Source organism: Periplaneta americana, chromosome 14, assembly GCF_040183065.1.
Source record: "Periplaneta americana isolate PAMFEO1 chromosome 14, P.americana_PAMFEO1_priV1, whole genome shotgun sequence".
Taxonomy (NCBI): domain Eukaryota; kingdom Metazoa; phylum Arthropoda; class Insecta; order Blattodea; family Blattidae; genus Periplaneta; species Periplaneta americana.
Genome location: NC_091130.1, coordinates 2853763 through 2876169, shown reverse-complemented (window position 1 = coordinate 2876169; position 22407 = coordinate 2853763). Strand labels below are relative to the sequence as shown.

The following is a 22407-nucleotide window of genomic DNA, read 5'->3' as shown; positions in this document are numbered from 1 at the left end:
ATCCTTACCTATAGCGTAAAATCGGGATGAAATAAGTTGTATTATTTATTGGTGGAACAGATAATCCTCTTTTATTATTCATCAATGAAGTTGAAACATGACGAGGATATTTAATACTGTCTGTTTATCAAATCTGTTCCTTGATTTGAATTTATAATCTATAATAATACGCCAAGGAACACGAGCAGCTTTAATAATCTCCTGGATATCTTCAATATTCTCGGCAAATTCAACAATTTTCTAAATATCAGTCATTTTCCTTTTGTCCACGAACGAAAGTCAAAGTCTAGATTTTCGGCGACTTCGAAGTAAAGTCACGATTGAAGTTTACTTTCGTCAAAGTGTCGACTGTGAATAGGAAAATGGTGACTTTGTACTTTCCAAAGTCAACTTTGGTCCAAAATCTCGTCTATGAATACGACACTTAGATCACGGAGCTTCAGTAGGACGAATACCCTGTCTGTGATGTAACCTCACAAAAAGAAATTACATGGTGTGAAGTCCGGTTATCTTGGGGGCCACAGCATTTTCAAATGCACACTCAAATGCAGTACTGTGTCCAGGTTGATGGGCGACCAGGTGATTTTCCTTTGCACAGAAAACCTATCTCTTTAAATTGTTTGCACCACACACAATTTGAATTTCCACTAGGTGGGTTCTTTTCGAATTTGTACGAAATGCACCTTGAACAGTAATGACTGACTTAGTAGTGTAAGAATCCAAAATTCACAATGATTACTCCACTCACATAGCAACTGGTTTCATTAATGTAAGTTCAATAGTTTACTTGCAATAAAGTTTTGTAACCCCTCAAACTTAATGAAAGACTGTGTATAGCTACAAACTCGATTTCTGATTTCCATCCCTTCCACACAAGCAGAGCGTGTTACTTGTTCTCAAGGGATGAGAGTGATTGGTAAAGGTGAAGGTATTCTCTACATACGCCATGAAGGTGCTTGGGGGTATGGAGGTAGAGCTACATGCTTTCATGACTTCAGCGCTAGGTGCCATGTTCCAACTCACTTTCACCTCAGGGAAAGACTTGGTACTGTCCGTCCAAGTGGTCATGTCGCAGGGTCATCGAACCAGGGGAAATCACATGACAGTTCCTTAACGGGGACCTTTTCTTTAAATTATTTAAAACAGTTTTATAACAATACTAGCCGTACCCATGCGCTCCGCTGCACCCGTTAGAAATAAATATAAAGTAATTACATAATTAAGATAGGACATTTGATCCAGGGAACATTCGTGTTTGATAGAAGGATAAATCGTTTAATATGTTACTTAATTTAAATTGCATCCAAATAATTAAAATGCGATCATTTTGGTTCAGAGACACTCATTTGGTGCAATGACAATTCCTTTAACATGTTTCTTAATTTTTATTACATGCAACCATAGTTTAATGAAGATTGACATCATTTAGATTTAATGTGTATACTTTATTTTACTTGTTATAGGTTTCCACTGAATTATGGTAATAACTTAATTTTAACCCTTGTTTTCTACGTATTCAGTAAATGGCGCTTGGCCCACTATGGTTCTGAACCCTTCAAATAACTTAAATTATATTATATAATATTACATACTATATTATATTATATTATATCAGAAGTTACTGTAATAACATTATAGCATTATGTCCATCTAGAGAAACTACACTTTCCAATGGTGAAATAATAATTAATTATACAAATCGGTTAATTTAGCTTCCGATATTGCTTCATACAAACACAGAAACATTCTCTGTAGGCTGTCTTTCATAGCTTTCCATTGTTGCTGTGCAAGGCCCCTTATAGACGAAGTCATTTGTTTTTTAATTCATTACACGGCCTTAGATGGCAGTTATTTTAATTTTAAAACTCATTTATCTCATTAAATATCAGTCCTATCAAAATTTTTCAAGGAATAAAACTTATCGCAAATTAAGTTTAAAGAAACTTTTCTTATGTAACATTTTTCACAAAAATCAATAATAAGCGTGATATTTCGATTTATTTAATTCAGGTCCCCTTACAACCCCCCTTTTAAATAATGTATTTTGAATGCCATATAGCCTAAAATCTAAGTTACAACGAACTTAATTTATATTCCAATTTTCATCGAAATCTGTTTAGTCATTATCGCGTGAAAAGGTAACAAACATACAGACAGATAGACAGACAGACAGACAGACAGACAGACAGACAGACAGACAGACAGACAGACATACAAACAAAAATTTCGAAAAAGTGATGTTCGGTTTCAGGGTGGTTAATTATATATGTTAGGACCAATTATTTTTGGAAAATCGAAAATTACCAGAAAAATTTCGGCTACAGATTTATTATTAGTATAGATGTTCTTGTTGTTGTTTTCTAATGCCAGGCGTTTGACAATAAAGTCATTTGACCTCTTGCACTCCAATATTTTTCAAAGATATTGTCATGGTTAGCCACTGACGCACAGATGAAAATGGCAAGTTGTAGCCGATTTAAGTGAACACACACAACCCCCAGAATGTCTGGAGGACCACACCTGCTGTTGGTCGACGGGTCTATTGGACCTAGCTGGGAGATCTTGTTGATCACCAGCTTTCCCTTCTTAAGCCACTGGAGGACGATTTTAGTGCCATAGCAGGTCAGCACTAGGAACAGAAAAATAGAAAGAGGAGGAAGGAAAGTGAAATGAACCCCTAGGCCTCGAATGCTCTAATACCGTCGGGGTCGAAGAAAGTAAGAGTTCAGTCAGAGGACTGGCTAGGAATGGGTAAAGAGAGAATTAGGTATTGGATACAGGAAAATTATACCAAATTCAGTCACTAACTCATCAAGCTGACCAGTGCTAATTGATGAGTAGCCCCTCCCTTTAGTTCAGCTCGTAAAATTATGCTCACTAACAGCTGCACCACGGGAAGGTAGGGATGGGACATTGGGTATTTGTCCAGGTTGGTTCCTTAAAGCCTTCAATGGGAAGGATTAATGGCTCTCCCCACTATATCGAACAAATACTGTAGACTTCCAATTCCATACAGCAAATATTTTCAGGAAATATCCTAACAGTCCAGCCACTAGCCTTCATAGAGGAACTAGCAGAAGCCGAGATGTGACATAATCAATTTGACAGGGGAGTGAGTGGTCTGGAAGTTCTGGCAATCAGAAAAATTCCTGTCACCACCCAGGAGTTAACCCATGGCTTTCCAGTCTGTAGCCGATGAGAGTAATGCTGGTTTATACTTATTACACCAGTAAGGATAGAATAAGCAGAAGTCAATCAGTGAAGGTAGGAGTCGGTGCACTCACCACACCACAGGAAACAAGATGGCGCCACAACACAGCAAATCCACCAAGATGAACACATCTCTCCATGTGCGGTGCTCGGCTGCGCCCTCTTCCGACTCCTCAATGATGATCTCTGCAACGTTAGCCAAGACCTGCAATGGAGTGACACACACTGCATTCAGCCTGGAGCCTTCCCTTTCGGAGATTCTATAAATCTATGATAAAGTTTCTATGATTTCAATTGCCTCTTAAACTTATATGGAGAACTATGACAACACAGTACAACACCTGACTAACGGCATAGGTGATACGAAAATCTTTGTACGAGTAACAATTTTTAACACTCAATAATGTTATTATTTGAGGTTATTAGGATGAAACAGATCTTCGTCTAACAGTGACGCAAATCCGTCTGTGGATACTAATACCTTAATATCTATGGCGTATTATAGAAATATGTTATTATAAATGAAACAATAAAGACTGACTTACCCAAAAATGATATGCATTTTAGTACCAAAATAAAATTGTGCAGTAGCAGGATTCAGAAGGTCACACCGATAATTAATCAATAATAATCAATTGTCTAGTGAATGCACATAGAAGCAGTGATGAGTATTGTATGAGGAGGAATCAGACGCCATTTTTTCCATTCCTTTTAAAATTCGATCTGCAATCATGATTTGCGAGTTGTCACATCATCATCCAAAAAAAAAGGTTTAAAATAAATTGTCTATTTTTTTTCAAAATGTTTCATAACAATGTGTATAACTTCAATAATTGCGACTGCATCAACTCAAAAAGTCATCTTCGCACCTTCACATTTTAATGTTTAAGTGCATTCACAAAAAGTCACTGGAACTGTTCAATGTCACATGACCAATGACCTAGCAATAACTCATCGATGTGTTCTGCTAAATGGAGCCAATGTCTAAGCCAGGCCTGCACAAGGTTTGCGCTCTCCGAGCCAGCTCACAGCTCATGAGCGGAATGCAGATATTAGCTGCGCTCTGTATAAGGGTGGACTGGAAGAAGGGGTGATCTCGTACAAAATATACACAAAAGGAAGTACTATTACGAGTGTTCATGAAATGAATTCCCGTTCAGTGTTTGCAAAACTATCTTGAACTATTATTAATTAATAAAGAAATATTTATTTTACAAAAATAATAGAAATTCTATAGCTACTTAAATGTACAATATCATTTTGTTATATTTTTATTTATCAGTACATCAGAACGAGGTTTTATGCTGTTGGCAGCTGAAAGGAACAGTAGCCTACTGATCGTAATGAAACATCAGTTACAGATGTTCGATGTCTGCCTTTATTAAAGTTGATTATGGAAAACAGTTGCTCACAAATATAAATGTTGAGCCAAACATAGCAATCATTTTCACAGCCAGCCTGTGTAGTCGTGGATATTATTGCTAATGTTTAGTCTTGTAAAACTCAACCAGGCCAGTAGTATTATTCAAACGATCTTTAGCCCTTAGGTCACATTGAAGATCAATAAGTTCGAGCTGTAAATGTTAAATGTTATTATACCATTAAGTACGAGAAAAATTCGTACCAGCACCAGGAATCGAACCCAGGACCTCTCAGCTGTGCGCGCTGAGTGCTCTCTAACCAACTGAGCTATGCCGGGACCCGATTCACGACGCCGGCCGAACTCCTCTCGTAGTATCGTGTTACGGCCTTACTGCCTGCACTTGAGACGATACACGTCATATATGTACAGGAGCGCATATTACATGACTTTGTGGCCATATTCAACAACAGTTTCTTTTGTTTTTCGTTGTTCGTATAAAAAAATTGTAAGTTGCACATAATACGTTTTGAAATAATGCTTCTCAAATGTTGAGCCAAACATAGCAATCATTTTCACAGCCAGCCTGTGTAGTCGTGGATATTTTTGCTAATGTTTAGTCTTGTAAAACTCAACCAGGCTAGTAGTATTATTCAAACGGTCTTTAGCCCTTAGGTCACATTGAAGATCAATAAGTTCGAGCTGTAAATCGTTAAATGTTAAATGTTATGTTCCGTCTTTTAGATTCCTCCATACTGTACTGTAGCAGTAGGTAAGCAACGTGAAACAGTTACTGAGAATAGGCCTACACACTGCACTCCACTAGATAGCTGAGTGGTCGTTTCCCTCTCCTCTACCTATAGCAAGTCTATGTCATTCTGATGTATCTTCCTCTCCGTTTCGGCGAGAGGTAAATATGGCTCTCCCGCTCTGAAGGAGCACGCGCGCTCGTTGAGCGCTGTTTGTGCAGGTAAGGTCTAAGCAATAACCCAAAACATGTAATACTTTAACTAATTTTGGAAACTTTCAACCGCTTGCTACTACAGCTGAACCGGAAAAGATAGATCTGGACATGTTGTGAGTGAAATGCATTAACAAATGAGGCTTTTTCAAAAATGGAACCTGTTTTGATCCATCTCTTAAGGTGTAGGAGTTACCATTTTTTTGTTTACGCAACTGCTATGTTGAGAGCATGACATAATAACCTGAACAAGTGCAAGTGTGTGACGTCACACACAGATAAACATGTCTACAGGAAACAGTCGCGTAGAATACATGAAACTTTATAGGAAAAGACAACGTGAAGAGAAAGATAATTCCCAATACAGTGATACTGCACCTAGATAGGGATGTCTTTTAAACTAAAGGTTTACGATATTCTGCAGGGACACGCCTTCCTCGTCGGGTGCGTTCAGAGAAGAATGTTGTTCAGATCTTTCCATTATTATGTGATGTACCTGCAGAGGTATAACGATCATGAATATCTTCTTGTCCTTCTCAGAGAGGATGTGCTTGATGAAGGTCCAGCCGGTCCCCACCAGTACGATGGTGATGAACAGCACCGCTCCCTTCAGCCTGCAACAAGCACAGAGCTGCGTCACCTGTCACTCACACCGGCTAGCTGCGCGTCTTCTGTGTACTGCATTACTCACAGATGCGCCACGTAGTACAAGATGGCCCAGGCAGCTATGTGCTCGCCCTTGGTCTGGATGAAGTGGTAGTTGATCCCGTGGAACATCAGGGACAGGGACTTGAGGTACACCAGCACCGCCATCAGGTAGTGGATCTTATACACAGGGTTCCTGCAACCAGATGCCATATCAATGTAGTAACATTTAAGCCGGAATTTGGTGTAGTGATCAGACAACACTTCTACATTAATAAACAATTTTTAGAATCAAAAAAAAAAAAAAAAAAAAACATTATTGTTAAGGGTAATTATATTTCTAATTTGAGGGGGTGCAATTTGTGCAGGAAAAATTGGTTTCACAGATATCTTGTACAAATTTGAATTTTTTTTTTATGTTTTATTTTCTGTTTTATTCATAATGAGCATTAAGAAATCTAGCCATTATGAGTTGAATATATGAATAAATATTTTTTGCGATTTTTTTGCCATGAATTGTAAAATTTATTTTTACATTCCTGTGCACAATCCCCAAGTGTACATAGATTTGTAACTTGTGTTGGACAAGCCTGTGGTGCAGGTAACACAGAGATTTTCTCTCCAAAAAAAAAAAATTGGCATGCTTAATATACACCATCTGCACATCAATAAATAATAAACTTTTATTATACAAATCTGGCTTTCAGGTAGTAGCTCCCACAGAATTTGTGTGCACTCAAAGGGTTCTGGCGTCTTGTCAGCCCATTTGAGTTGTGTGGATATAAAAGAAAAATTGTGACGGTGTCGTGTATAGTTCCTGGGGTAGCTCAGTCGGGAGAGCATTCGTGCACAAGCGAAGGGTCCCGGGATCAATACCTGGCCCCGGAACAATTTTTCCTTGAAATTATTCAAATAAAATTTTTTATGTTGAAAACTCAATAGTTATTTCTTTTTAATTATGAAAAAAAATTTAGATTTTTCTTCAGTCAGGCAGTGTTTTAACGATAAATTACTCAAATATTTGAATTTTGATACAATTCTTCTTTTGATCTATTTTTAATAAACATGTCTACAACATATATTAAAATCCGCAACATGTTAGTTTTAAAAATATTTTAAATTTTTTTATTCCATTTTATACCAATTTCTTTTCAAAACATTTTGATAAATAATAACTGTTTAAAAAGTAAATATTATTTTTTCATTCTATCTTAAATATTTTACTGTATGTTGTTTACATGAGAGAACTTTACATGCATACGAAGTTTCATTAAGATGATATCTTAAGTACGTTTTGCGTTATCACGAAAATGCTGCCTGGCTGAAAAAAATTCTCAAAAATTATTAATTAAAAAAAAATAACTATTGAGTTTCAAAAACATTAAAATGATTTATTCATGTATAGATGGTGTATATTAAACATGCCAATTTTTGTTTCCAGAGGACCTACAGATTCTGAGGAAGAAAATGTTGAAATATAAGTAAAATTATGTTGGCAAAAGGTGTACCTCCTCCTGTAAGTGCTCATTTTCCAGTAACTTACTTGCTCTTGCGCAATATAAAGACCCAGAAACACCCAGACAGGAAAAACAGCAGCGCCATCATGAAGTAAAGTGCAGGAAGAGGCATCTCCCCAGCTGACAGGTAGTTGCCACTGTTGTTTTCTTCAATCTCCATCTGCAACAACACGGCACACAGTAAGCACCGTCCTGCACGAGTCACGCTCGCACCACCTGACGAGAACAGAGCTTACCGTGAAGTCCAGGGACACAGGGATACCATCTTTGTAGTTTGGGCAATTGTAGAAGTACAGGTTGTAGAGGCCTTCGTCGCTCTCAGCCGCCACGTACACCACGAACTGCAGGCAACATTCACAAATTAGCACCACAGTATAGGGGAGTTGCTGGCTTAGTCCGCGATTCGATTTCCATAGCTAGTTTTCTTAATTCTTACAAGCAAACGTTGGAATAATTTACTGAGACAGATCACGACCAAGTACTTCCTAATTTTATCGTACAGTTTATAACTGAAGTAAAAAATTATATTTTTTTTGTGATTACAGTTTCTTTTATGTCTTCATATACTTACTTACTTACTTACTGGCTTTTAAGGATCCCGCAGGTTCATTGCCGCCCTCCCATAAGCCCACCATCGGTTCCTATCCTGAGCAAGATTAATCCAGTCTCTATCATCATATTCCACCTCCCTCAAATCCATTTTAATATTATCTTCCCATCTACGTCTCAGCCTCCCTAAGGTCTTTTTCCCGCCGGCCTCCCAACTAACACTCTATATGTATTTCTGGATTCGCCCATACGTGCTACATGCCCTGCCCATCTCAAACGTCTGGATTTAATGTTCCTAATTATGTCAAGTGAAGAATACAATGCGTGCAGTTCTGTGTTGTGCAACTTTCTCCATTCTCCTGTAACTTCATCACCGGTAATATAACTGTTTTATAAATTCTAACTTTCAGATTTTTTGACAGCAGACTGGATGATAAAAGCTTCTCAACCGAATAATAACACGCATTTCCCATATTTATTCTGTGTTTAATTTCCTCCCGAGTATCATTTATATTTCTTACTGTTGCTCCCAGGTATTTGAATTTTTCAACCTCTTCAAAGGATAAATTTCCAATTTTTATATTTCCATTTCGTACAATATTCTCGTCACGAGACATAATCATATACTTTGTGTTTTCGGGATTTATTTCCAAACCTATCTCTTTACTTGCTTCAAGTAAAATTCCCGTGTTTTCCCTAATCGTTTGTGGATTTTCTCCTAACATATTCACGTCATCCGCATAGATCCTTGCTTTAGCCCACAGTGAATTGGAAATGCATCTGTCTTCATATGGAAAACGAATATTCTATCTTCTATTTAGGTGGACAAAAAATCATTTGATTTATACAATACGTCTTGTAAATGACAGTTCAAGAAAATAAGCTATGTATGATGAATATAAAAAGGTGGGTAACTGACTCACATTAGTGTTGTAGTATCTACTGTTGTCACTGGCAGTCCACTCGATGACGGGCAGCTGGATCTCCTGGCAGATGTTGCCAGAGTCCCGCACAGATCGGCTCACACTTGTGCCCCCTGCAAGCACAGTCAGTCAGCTCACAGTCACGTGACAGTCCACCGATGGCCACAACAATGTCTTACTTACTTTGCTCTCCAGCGACGCTCCTCCGTCGCCGGTGCTGATTTATAAGGAACGGGTCCCCAAAGTGGGTTATGGAGCCCCTCTTGGAGCGCAGTGACGCCACCTCACTAGCATTCTTGTATATTCGCACTGCCTGCAGATCGTGGCTGCAGTTTACCCGTAACCTGGGCAACGAACACAACAGCATGCAGTGGGGTACTGATTTCATATTTTGCCAATTTTTGTTTCCTATATTTTTACGCTCTTTAATTATAATATTATATACGTGGTACAGTCATTAAGTTCTAATACTGAACGCATAGTGGCGTTGTGGTGCGCTATAGCGCATAGGTGGCGCTATGGTATGATACCTTGTCAGTTAGTCTCTCGACCCAACAAGAGACAGTTGAGTGCATGCACTGTAAGCAGAACTACGGTCTTTGTTGTGACGGTGATTTGAATGCGCACGTCGGAACCCAAGATGTCACAGTTTGAGCAACGGGCAAACATCAAGTTCTGCCAGAAATTAGGCAAAACTGCTGCTGAAACGTTTCAAATGATGCAGCAAGTTTACAGTGAGGACGCAGTGAGTCGCAGTGTTGTGTTTAGGTGGCACCGACGTTTTTTGCAAGGAAGAGACAGTTTGGAAGATGATGTGCGTACTGGTCGGCCACAAACAATTCGAACTGAACGCAAGATCCAAGAAGTTGCAACGTTGGTGCATGCTAACCACTCCCAATCGGTAGACGATATCGCAGCAACAGTAGGGGTCAGCCATGGTACTTGCTACAAAATTCTGTCTGATGACCTGAACATGTCTCGTGTTACCCAGCACAGTGTGCCACGAATCCTGTCGCAAGACCAACGTGATGATCGCATGACGATTTGTGGTGACCTCATCAGTAGTGCTGACGATGATCCGACGTTTCTCAACTGGATAATAACTGGAGACGAAAGTTGGTGTTTCCTTTACGATCCGCAACTGAAACGACAATCCGCCACCTGGAAAACGCCGTTATCACCACGGCAGAAAAAACCGCGACAAGACAGGTCAAAAGGCAAGGTGATGCTTGAACTGTTTTTTGATTCAAATGGAATTGTTCACATGGAATTCATCCCAGAAGGTGCAACTGTGAACAAAACCCGCTACAAAGAGATCCTTGGCCGTTTACGAGATTCAATTCGCCGTAAGCGACCTGAGCTATGGTGTACAAAGAATTGGCTGTTGCTACATGACAATGCCCCTGCACATCGCTCTGTCCTTGTCCAAGAGGAACTTGCTAGACAACAGGTGACAGTTCTTCCACACCCTCCATACTCACCTGATCTCGCACCATGCGATTTTTTCTCTTTCCTCGCATGAAAGCAACCCTACGTGGGCGTAGATTTCATTCTTCCGAAGAGGTCATGACTGCCACAAGAGAAGCCATACGGGACCTTCCTTCCAACATCTTTCACCGGTGCTTCCAGCAGCTATATCAACGTCGGCAAACGTGCATAAAGGCCAACGGAGACTATTTTGAGGGAGGATGTGGTTCTGTTTAAATGTACGCTGTGTTATGCGGCATCTTGTGATACATCCAGATTCTTGTGGGAGCCTACCCTCCAGGAGTCAAGTCTTAGAACTTAATGACTGTACCACGTATTTCCCACTAAGAAAACCAATGGACTGCAGTTAAAAGCAGCAAAGTGGCAGGCACTGATTCACAGTGCAGTCTAGGAGTTAAAGCTCACATCTTGCTCTTGAAGTCCAGCTTGAAGTATATAATCGGACTGCCAGGTTCCGAGTGTGTTTGCTCCTCCAGCAGACAGCCGTCCTGGTGACTGTCCAGGTACGGGTTCATGGCGTCACTCAGTGTACGGTCCAGGCTGAACCCGAACTGCAACAACAGTGAATCAGCACGTTAAACTGAAGGCAATGTTTGTAATTTCCACCAACTCAGCATGTTAAACTGAAGGCAATGTTTGTAATTTCCACCAACTCAGCATGTTAAACTGAAGGCAATGTTTGTAATTTCCACCAACTCAGCATGTTAAACTGAAGGCAATGTTTGTAATTTCCACCAACTCAGCATGTTAAACTGAAGGCAATGTTTGTAATTTCCACCAACTCAGCATGTTAAACTGAAGGCAATGTTTGTAATTTCCACCAACTCAGCATGTTAAACTGAAGGCAATGTTTGTAATTTCCACCAACTCAGCATGTTAAACTGAAGGCAATGTTTGTAATTTCCACCAACTCCAAAACAGTAATACACACAGAGAGTGGAAGTAATATTGTTGTTGTTTTCTAATGCCAGGCATTTGACAATAAAGTCATTTGACCTCTTGCACTCCAATATTTTTCAAAGATATTGTCATGGTTAGCCACTGACGCACAGATTTTGAGATGTTCTGAATCCATTTCTTGATTTGAGTTGCACAATGGGCAGTTAGGAGACTGATATATTCCAATTCTATGCAGATGCTTGGCCAAACAGTTAAATGGCAAGTTGTAGCCGATTTAAGTGAACACCATATTTTAATGTTTTGGTGGCTACTTCATTCACACACAACCCCCAGAATGTCTGGAGGACCACACCTGCTGTTGGTCGACGGGTCCATTGGACCTAGTTGGGAGATCTTGTTGATCACCAGCTTTCCCTCCTTAAGCCACTGGAGGACGATTTTAGTGCCATAGCAGGTCAGCACTAGGAACAGAAAAGTAGAAAGAGGAGGAAGGAAAGTGAAATGAACCCCTAGGCCTCGAACGCTCTAACACTGTCGGGGTCGAAGAAAGTAAGAGTTCAGTCAGAGGACTGGATAGGAAAGGGTAAAGAGGGAATTAGGTATTGAATAGAGGAAAATTATACCAAATTCAGTCATTAACTCATCAAGCTGACCAGTGCTAATTGATGAGTAGCCCCTCCCTTTAATTCAGCGTGTAAAATTAATATAAGTGGAAGTAATATAACTTTGTAAAAACAAGAGAACATCTGAGAAAAGAATGGCTGACACCTTCCTAGGACTTATGAATCCAAATATCTTGGGAGTTATTTTCGATAGTAAGTTAACATGGAGTAACCACTTGAAATACATTTCTGAAAAAGCTCGTAAAAGATTCTCCCTTCTAAAAAGACTAGCAGGAAAGAAATGGGGATGCTCTAGGAATACTTTGAACACTACATACAACATGTTTATACAGCCAGTGCTGACATACTGCGGAGAAATTTCAATTAACTTACTTCACCTTTCATAAACGAAATAGAATATGTTCAAAACCAAGCTCTCAGGCTCATTACTGGTGGAATCAAAACAACTCCAATAGATTCTACGAGATTCCTCACTAATATTAACAGCATCAAAATGACAATAGAAGAAAAAGCACTGATTCAATATGAAAAACTTATCAGATTACCAGGAAACAATTTGCATTCATACAGTCCTCTCCGTACATTAAAAACTCAAAAAAAGTTTCATATCAAGAATTGAAACAGAAAATCAATATCCCGAATTTAAAAGAAAACTTACGAATTAAACCAAACCCTTTAACTCTATAGATCTCTTAGATATGGAACAACAAGTTTTGATGGAGAAATCATTGTAATAAGTGAAAGTCTCAGGAATCTTCTATGCCACATCAATAAATTTAAGAATGCAGTTATATTGTCCGACTCCAAAGCAGCTATTCTATCAATAGTCTCTAAACACACACCTTCATCTCAAACAGCAGAAATAACTAAAATTCTCTCTCAATTAATATCACTCAATAAAAGAATTGTATTCCAATGGATACCATCCCTTTGTGGAATCCTGGGAAACGAGAATGCGGATGCTTTAGCAAAGAAGGGCAGCACTGCTACTTACAGACCTGTTACTAAATCTACGTATTACTCTGTGAAGAGATTTATTAAATCTACATACTTAGACTTCAACAAACAAAATTTGATAACACAATCCCAAGGGAAAAAATGGAACTCTCTGCATCATAATCCACAGTTAATTCCCGACTTACCACGAAAATCGTCTGTAGCTGCATTTAGATTGGCAACAGGCCATGATTGTTTGGCCAAGCACCTGCATAAAATTGGAATATATCAGTCCCCTAACTGCCCATTGTGCAACTCAAACCAAGAAATGGATTCGGAAGACCTCAAAATCTGTGCTTCAGTGGCTGACCATGATAATATCTTTGAAAAATATTGGAGTGCAAGAGGTCAAGTTACTTTACTGTCAAACGCCTGGCATTAGAAAACAACAACAACTTTGTTTATAGTGTGACTTTTTCTTTATTATTATATTTGTATTTCTGGTAGTGTAGAAGAGAAGACCTGATGACCTTAACTACACCCGAATAAATAAATAAATAAATAAATAAATAAATAAATAACTGAGTGAGTGAATGACTAAATGAATGAATAAATAGGTATATACACAAAATGGCACTATTCGAACATTATATGCATCTTTGTCTTTGAAATATTGTTGGTTTGGACTTTTTTGTTTCCAGTGAAGTAAAAGATTCACGACATTTCTATGACAAAAGTAGTTCCAATCTTCGAAAGACTGTGAATATGAAAAAAGCCCACGCCAATATCTTGTCAACAAACCAGATAACACGGCAGTCTTCTCAAATGCTGCATGTTTGATATGTTGAAGATTAGATAGGCTAAATATGAACAGTTTGACGTTTTGAACAAGTTCAGTACTGTCAGCTTCACAATGATTACTGTTCCATATTTCAAAGTACGGTAACGTAATATATAATGCTGGTCTGTAAGAAAAGAAACTAGTTATCATGTGGATACTTAACGATTTATTTTTCATTTTAGTAGGTTATTTTACGACACTTTATCAACATCTTAGGTTATTTAGCATCTGAATGAGATGAAGGTGATAATGCCGGTGAAATGAGTCCGGGGTCCAGCACCGAAAGTTACCCAGCATTTGTTCATATTGGGTTGAAGGAAAACCCCAGAAAAAACCTCAACCAGGTAACTTGCCCCAACCGGGAATCGAACCCGGGCCACATGGTTTTGCGGCCAGACGTGCTGACCGTCCACAGGTGTGGACTACTTAACGATTTTTTTTGTTTTTTTTTTAATTATTGGGTCACTAAACTATAAAGTACTGCTTAAGTGACATTTAAGAAACCATTACAATTTTGAGTCCGAAATATTTTACTGTAGGAATAGTCATCTTTGAGTGTGTTTTAGGAAAAATTGTAGCCATTTCTACATGAGCACCATCTTTTTATATTATGGCAGCTATTTCACTTATTTACAACCCCAGACTGTCTGGAGGACCATCACATCTATAGTCTGGGTCAGCTTACTTCATACCCTAAGGGTGAAACCTAACCATTTTTCCCCCCATTACTACATATGCTAGTAGATTGTGGTGATTTTCTAGTTTGCAGGTTGAATTTTTTTTTGCCAACTTCGTTTCGAATTTCGAAACTGACAAATACTACAAATGGTAGTGATTTTGTAACTAGTATGTTGGCAGCTGAGACAAATATCGACAATATTTGTCGGTATAGGAGTTCCATGAAATTAAAATTGTACTAGATTTCTGAGCCTGTTACTGGAAGCTAGTGAAATTTGAACATACCAATAATTAATTATTAATATCAGTATTAATATTAATACATAATAGTTATTTTATGTGTTGCGTTGTGGTTATAATTCAAGACTATAGTCAGGTTCAGTTTTCGGAGTTAGTACTAATAATTTCATGTGGTCAAACAAAATACATTTTTAGGTTAGGCTTCATGAGTCAATTGTTTAGTCAAACCAATGAATTTCGTATTGCCAGACAAAACACTTGACATGTTGATCCTTTTCTTGTATAGTTTGCCTACGAAAACATGTTAAAAATTATTGAATTATTTAGAATAACCTTTGAATATAAAGTATGGTAAGTAAATAAGTCATTTAGTACGAAGGATCGTGTGATATCTGGTAACAGTTGGCAACACTGACAAGTCGGCAATATTTGCTGTTTGGGAACTGTTCTTATGTGATCCTCACTATAGTTATAAGAATTCTTGGACTCCTAAAACCACTTCCACTTCTGTCACTTGTGGGATGCTGGATGCTGTCCTGTGATACAGCATTTCCTCAATTTCTGGTGAAACAGTTATACCACTGTGACTCGAGCCCCTGAACCTTGTTTGTAAAAAACAGGTTGCATCACGAGAAGGTAAGGATGGAATTTGAAGATTGTATGTGTCTGTCACATCACTATCCTTTGCAACCCCTGCTATTAGCAGAGAATATCAATAGTCTCTAAACACACACCTTCATCTCAAACAGCAGAAATAACTAAAATGCTCTCTCAATTAATATCACTCAATAAAAGAATTGTATTCCAATGGATACCATCCCATTGTGGAATCCTGGGAAACGAGAATGCGGATGCATTAGCAAAGAAGGGCAGCACTGCTACTTACAGACCTGTTAATAAATCTACGTATTACCACAGTCTAGTATATACTGTCACGAAGCTTGAGTTTTGAGGGTGCTAGGAACAATTGACTGTGCCAGTACTATTTCGCATTATCTGTAATGAGGCGATATTAGTGATCCTAGTGGTTAGCAACTATCCATGCATGCATATTTACTATGTATAGAGCTTCGTGACTGTATATATTAGACTGTGGTATTACTCTGTGAAAAGATTTATTAAATCTACATACTTAGACTTCAACAAACAAAATTTGATAACACAATCTCAAGGGAAAAAATGGAACTCTCTGCATCATAATCCACAGTTAATTCCCGATTTATCACGACAATCATCTGTAGCTGCATTTAGATTGGCAACAGGCCATGATTGTTTGGCCAAACACCTGCATAGAATTGGAATATATCAGTCCCCTAACTGCCCATTGTGCAACTCAAACCAAGAAATGGATTCGGAACACCTCAAAATCTGTGCTTCAGTGGCTGGTCATGATAATATCTTTGAAAAATATTGGAGTGCAAGAAGTCAAATGGCTTCATTGTCAAATGCCTGGCATTAGAAAACAACAACAGATTACAATTTTTTGGTAAGATGAAGAAACGAAATTCAATCTGAGTCCTGATCCTGACAGTGTGGGGTAAAAAGTGAAGGAAAAAGTGACCAACATTATTTAAAAAACATCCTGGCTACCAATACGCCTATGTATGAGATACTGAAGATATTCTAAAGGAAAATCCCCCATAGCACCAAAAGATTTATCCCTGTCTGCGGAACAATTAACATAATTTAAATAAGTCCCAGTAACTTCGTGTGACATAGAAGTTTACACGCTAGAAAAGTATCTTCAGGAACAACAGACGCGGTTTGTCAACTGAAAACCTCAGCCACGGTGATTTTAAACAAGGTAATCATCTCTGCTTCAACCTCTAAGGAATAATGTAAGTTCACACACATTAGCAATCGCACTGTTATAGGAAATGTAATTTCTCTTCATTAATTTGTGTATATTTTCCACTTCTTAAGAGCATATTTGCATGCATATTTAGTAGTTTTTAGGGAATGAACTTCCAGGTCCTATTTATAAACAGTAGGCTAATTATAACTGACTTGAATATATACCGACTCGTGCTCACAGGGGTGCAGGTCGGGGTTTGGAATGGCCCACAAATCGCGCTAAATATGTCGCTTTGCTAAATATCCAGTATGCAGTGTTGTGTACTATACGAAATGTGGTGAAACTAGCGGTGAGGTAGTTCTGGTGATTTCGGAGGTGAAAATCGTTGAATTTATACGAGATTTTTCTGTGGAGATGCAGTTGATTGTATATGCAAGGTATAATAAAAGTCAAAACTAACACAATCATTTCCAAGACTGTCTACAATGCATCTCGACTGCCTTCATTTGTTTTCTGTCTGTTATTGTCTCCAGCACTCCCAGTTGTACATTAGGATAGGCCTACTCTTAACAATTTTATTGCTCTGAAACTACGATATCCTACCACACCACACATCTCAGAAAAAACGTACTTAAGTCATTGAAAATAACCCACACCACTCTAGGGAGACGATATGATTACTGCGAAAGTAATATACTCAATAGGTAAGAAACAGCGAAGACTGAGGGAAGAAGACTAGATGGATTGCTGGAGAATGGAGAAACATGCAATGATGATGATTACTACCAAATAATTAAAATTCAAAATCATAAATTTACACATATACCGGCATTATAAAATTATAAATTTATCAGGAAAGCTAAAATAAAATTCTGGTAAGTTACATTACACTCCTCGTGACCAATCATGTCAAGCTCAAGGCAAGCAGGTGGGTAATACAGTTAAGCGTGTCAAGTACAAATACTGTCAGTGTACCAAAGGTCTATTTATGCTACTTAATATAAAAGTGAAGGCCTATAACAAAATTCACAGGCATTTAAACGTGACTTACCACATCCTTGTCATGAAATGGATTTGCATGGAAATTGTGAAGTTTCACGTCAAGCATTCCACCTTTGTAGAAGCCGAATGTACTAAGGGCGATATATTTTCGTTCATCGTTCTGTAAAAATGTAGGATAAATTTAAATGAATTTCTAAAAGTATACATAAATAAATCATTATCATAAAACATATTAATATATACCTAAACATATTTAAAGTTATGCCTATTGAAGGGCGTGTTTCATTCATTAATTTAATAAACCTTGACAAAGCATAACCACAAAACATACCTTTATCTCCAACTTGTGGATTCTTCCACTACAATAGTGTAAAATTGTAAAAATTACTATGTATGTACAACGAATTTTCACTCCCATTTTTGCTAAAGATTATCTTGTCTACTACCAACCTTCACATCATCCATAATTTGACAATATATGCTACTGACGTAATACCAAAGATTATAGTTTATATCACGAGAGTTCACTGATCACTGAATAACGAGTATTTAGAGGAAATGAGAACGAGAGTCGTTGATATTTCATCAGTATCATAGCCGAAATAACATAATTTCAATTTGTATACAGGCACATTACTGTTCCATAATATGATTAGTTCACTACAATAAAATAACGTTGCTTTCAATATATCACGGAATACTGTTTTTCCGTATACAGCGCTAATATCGGAGTAACTTAGCAAATTGTTCTGTCATCGGGTCCATAGCCAACTTCTTAAATTTGGGAGGGGAGACAAGTAATGTGTCACATTTTCTATAAGAGCACTATGTTATTTATTATTTAAGTTTCACCCAGTGTTAAGGGCTTCTCTTTCACCCAACCAATAGCGTCAAAAACATACAATCACAATGGGATATGTATTGGTATAAAAATAAACAAGAAAAATGATGAAATATGTACACTTTAAAAGTAATCAACGAAAAGATAATGACCCTCTGAACAATAATACGTAAAATGAAATCAAGCTGAAGAAAATAAGTAATAAAAAAGTAATAATAATAACAATAATAATTACCGGTACTTAATACACACGATAAGTTTAGAAGCTGTTTGTAGAAAAACTATATTTTACGATATTGTTGGGAAAAGAATAATGATAAGACTACTTATAGAAAAAGGGGGAAAAAACCAGCCTATTTAACAACACTTCGACATAGAATTACACTAATAAAAGTTCTCTCTCTTTTTTTTTTTTTCGTAAAACTTAAAACAAACTTATTTTTATCCATCTCCTTATTGTGATCCTTATATAAATATTTAAAAAAATAATCTGCCCTCAATGAGGGTGACCATAACGATCCAGAATAAAAGCACTACAGAATAATTTAGAAAGACAGGAAGTGTTTAGTAAAAAATTCAGAGAAATGCAAACCCAACACAATCATCAATGGCCAAAATATAAATGGTAATGTAATATTTGGATTGAATCCTTAAGAATATTCAACAAAATTTTTTGAATTAAAAAAAATCGGAGTCCGAGTGCTTTTAAAATATCACATGTGAATTTAGGGAGTGTGCCACGTGCACCAAACAAAAGACCAGAAACACTGCACTGACTAGTGGGAATGTTATATTTCTCACTTAGATAAGGGATGCAGGACTCATATATGGATTTAATTGTTTAGTCAACTGTCCGAAGGCAGATTGGAACCTCATTAGTGACACCAATAAGGCATCACTCACAAGGCAACTAAGCCATGAGATAATGGAATAAGATGGTCAATTCCTTTCACCTCACTGACTAGTAACATATTTCACTAATCAGACTTAAGATGTATACAAACAACAATGTTCTTCCTCAGACACATATCAAGTGAAATGTACTACCTGATAATGGATGTACAGTACATTTCAGTCGGAACCTCAATCAGAAGTGTATAACTTAATATTATATACTTTTGGAGCACGGTATGACAGCGTTTCCTTGATTGTGATAATGGTTAATTCCATTTTAAGATTTTTTTTTTCTGTGCAGCCTCTAACAAGTTTGTGAATATGGAGTCATTTCTCTTTTCCTATAACTGCCTATGAACACAATTAACTAGTGCCAGACCTGCTTCAATATTAATGTTCTTTTCTTGCAGACTCAAAATATCCCAACACTTTACACATGGCATAGCTTCGGTGAAAAAGCAAAAGCTGAGACTGCATATCTCATTAACCATATCATAGCATGCTGGCAACTAAGGGACTGAGAAAGGTAGAAAAAATTATGTATATAGATGATTTTCCTTAGACTTCATAACTCGAAGTGATTAGAGGTGATCTGTTCATGATTGTCATTAACTTTCTCAAAGATTTGTGTTCATAAATTCCAGAAAGATTTTTTTTGAACACGCAGTTTCTCCCAAATATCGAAGAAGAGCAATATTCAGGAATTGCTCCAATTGTATGAACAATAATTACACGAAGCTGGTGATTGAAGCAATGCAGAACTAGCATGTGACGATCGAGATCTCTTGAAATTAAAACTTGCACACTTCCAGACCTACCTTTCATCACTGATGTACCTAGGGTTCAATGGCGGTTCCTCTATATGAGCACAGGAGCACGTGAACACCTTAAAAACCAACAATAATCGTACATATTACTGTATTAATATTATTACATCTATTACTTTCCAATGTGTAATGACGTTCTTACATATTTCGTCTCGAGAGAATGTCCCGTTCGTGTGTCGTGTGTCTTTAAATCTCTATTGGACAGATTGACAGCAGCTCGCACAATTTTTCCGTAGCAGGGTGGAATAGCCTCAGGCGAGAATATTTTCTGGTTTGGTACAATGGTTACAATAGCTCTGGCTCGCACAGGTCTTAATGTGCTAGTGACAGAGAGAGAGAGAGAGATGTTCCATCTCCCTTGGGTCTGGCATCCTGTCCCTTTCTCCCTCTTTCCTCGTTTTCTCTCTTTACTGTTTCTTTTCAAAATACCGATACGCACGGGGGCTGATTCTGTTGTCTTTTGTTCAGCAAAGTAACACACATGTGTAAAGTTGTGAGGGTGTTAAATTAAGAGAGGATTAAAATATTCCTCCGTAGCACAATGACATAAGAGCGATTAAGTACATTGGCTATATTGGCAGTGAAAAAAAAACTTGTTAACAACATTAGAGTTATTGATAAATTTGCATCTCTCAAAACTAGGCGCATGGAGTTTCTCTACAAATAAATCTAGATCTTCAACAACAGCAGTGAAGGCGAGTCCTATGAATTAATTTTACTCTACTCTTGTTTAATGGTTTTAATTTTGGTGTATATGCGTAGATTTGGTGCATGCATATTAGAATTCGTTTATCTCTGACGTGTGACTCACCTATATGAGAATAGCCTATATCAGTGTTCATTACCAATATTTTTTTTTGTGAACACCCATCCAAGAAAGGCACGAGCTGCCACTGCTAGGGTTACCAGATGAAAAAAATTTAAAAGCAGGACATTTTATATGAAAAGCAGGATTTTTCACATAAGAGCAGGACATAACAGACTAACGTGATAGTTGACGTGACGCTTTTTATCAGTATGTTATACTCTTCACTCCATTATATCCGAGTCTGTGGTGTGTTGAACTGAGCTACATTTGGTATCTACTGCATTGTTTTTTCATAATTATTTTCCCTTTGACCTCAATTTCCTAATAAATGGGGGAAATCCGTAGTAGTTGGCACCTCTGCTCATACTTACACTAATTATTTCCTTAAGGGGAGTCTGTACTCTGAATTTGGTGAAAAAAATTGAAATACAAAAAATAAAGACCGTAATTTTAGCCTGTTAACATACAATAATGCTTGAAGAATAACCCCTAAAAATTTCAAATGTGTATCTTATGTAAGTCCTGAGAAAAGTGCACCTAAATTAGATGAAATTTACATTGCTGGGATAGGCAGTACAGACTCCCCTTAAATCATAACAATCAACCAGTGGCGGCTCCTGCATATTTCTTAAGAGGAGGAAAGAAATTAACAGCACTAAGTGACACCACCTTGAATGAAACATGCTAAAAATTAGCCTACATGCATACATGTAAGGCCAGGTAGTGTTGGGGTTGGCCTTCCCTTCTGTATAGCAATAATCTGTTCTTGTAAACTGAGTTTCCTAAATTATCCAAAATATATTACGTTTTCACTTCTATTCATTGTTGAATAATTGCGCAAATTAACAATTACAAGGAAATTCACAACCTCGTAGCATTTTTCGAGCACACTACAGCATCACACGTGTTGGAAGAGACTAGCTACTAACCCGTAACCGGAACCGTTTTACGGAAATGGAAATGGGAATGGGAATAATCTGAGGAAAGCGAGAACACTGCACCCACCCACGTGGTCCTGTGTTGCTACATGTACATTTTACAAGTTCAGTATCACATACTTTTGAAGAATGTCAGTTCTTGTAAAGTCATACTACCATTATTGTTCAAAGCTGCCGATGGCCGATTAATTTTTTATGTTAAAAATGATGTAGTTTGGAGTACCTACTTTCAATTTCAAATATATTTGTACAAAACTGACAACTTGGCTGTTGCCCTGTCTAGTAAACAATGAATAGAAGTGAATTTCAGGGGCCGACTACGTAAAACTACTTCCCCCCCCCCCCCCCCCATAAACCCGACTTTAACTTTCAAATAATATCCACGAAAGTTTCAAACCATGAATAGTAGCCTATATAAAGTGCAATGCATA

General features: G+C 37.6%; 1 protein-coding gene across 2 annotated transcripts in view; it reads right to left on the bottom strand.

The window, feature by feature from the left end:
- Positions 1-18202, bottom strand: part of LOC138713088 (protein GPR107) — a 37604-nt gene extending 19402 nt beyond the window's left edge. For both annotated transcript variants that reach the window (XM_069844842.1, XM_069844843.1), the window contains exons 1-10: positions 18000-18202; positions 17718-17828; positions 11059-11204; positions 9349-9509; positions 9166-9278; positions 7930-8034; positions 7720-7853; positions 6223-6372; positions 6028-6145; positions 3285-3415 (exon numbers count right to left, since the gene is read on the bottom strand). In XM_069844842.1, coding sequence (XP_069700943.1) covers positions 3285-3415; positions 6028-6145; positions 6223-6372; positions 7720-7853; positions 7930-8034; positions 9166-9278; positions 9349-9509; positions 11059-11204; positions 17718-17828; positions 18000-18086 — 1256 coding nt within the window. In that variant the 5' untranslated portion in view covers positions 18087-18202. The remainder of the gene's footprint in view (positions 1-3284; positions 3416-6027; positions 6146-6222; positions 6373-7719; positions 7854-7929; positions 8035-9165; positions 9279-9348; positions 9510-11058; positions 11205-17717; positions 17829-17999) is intronic.
- Positions 18203-22407: the final 4205 nt, after the last annotated feature.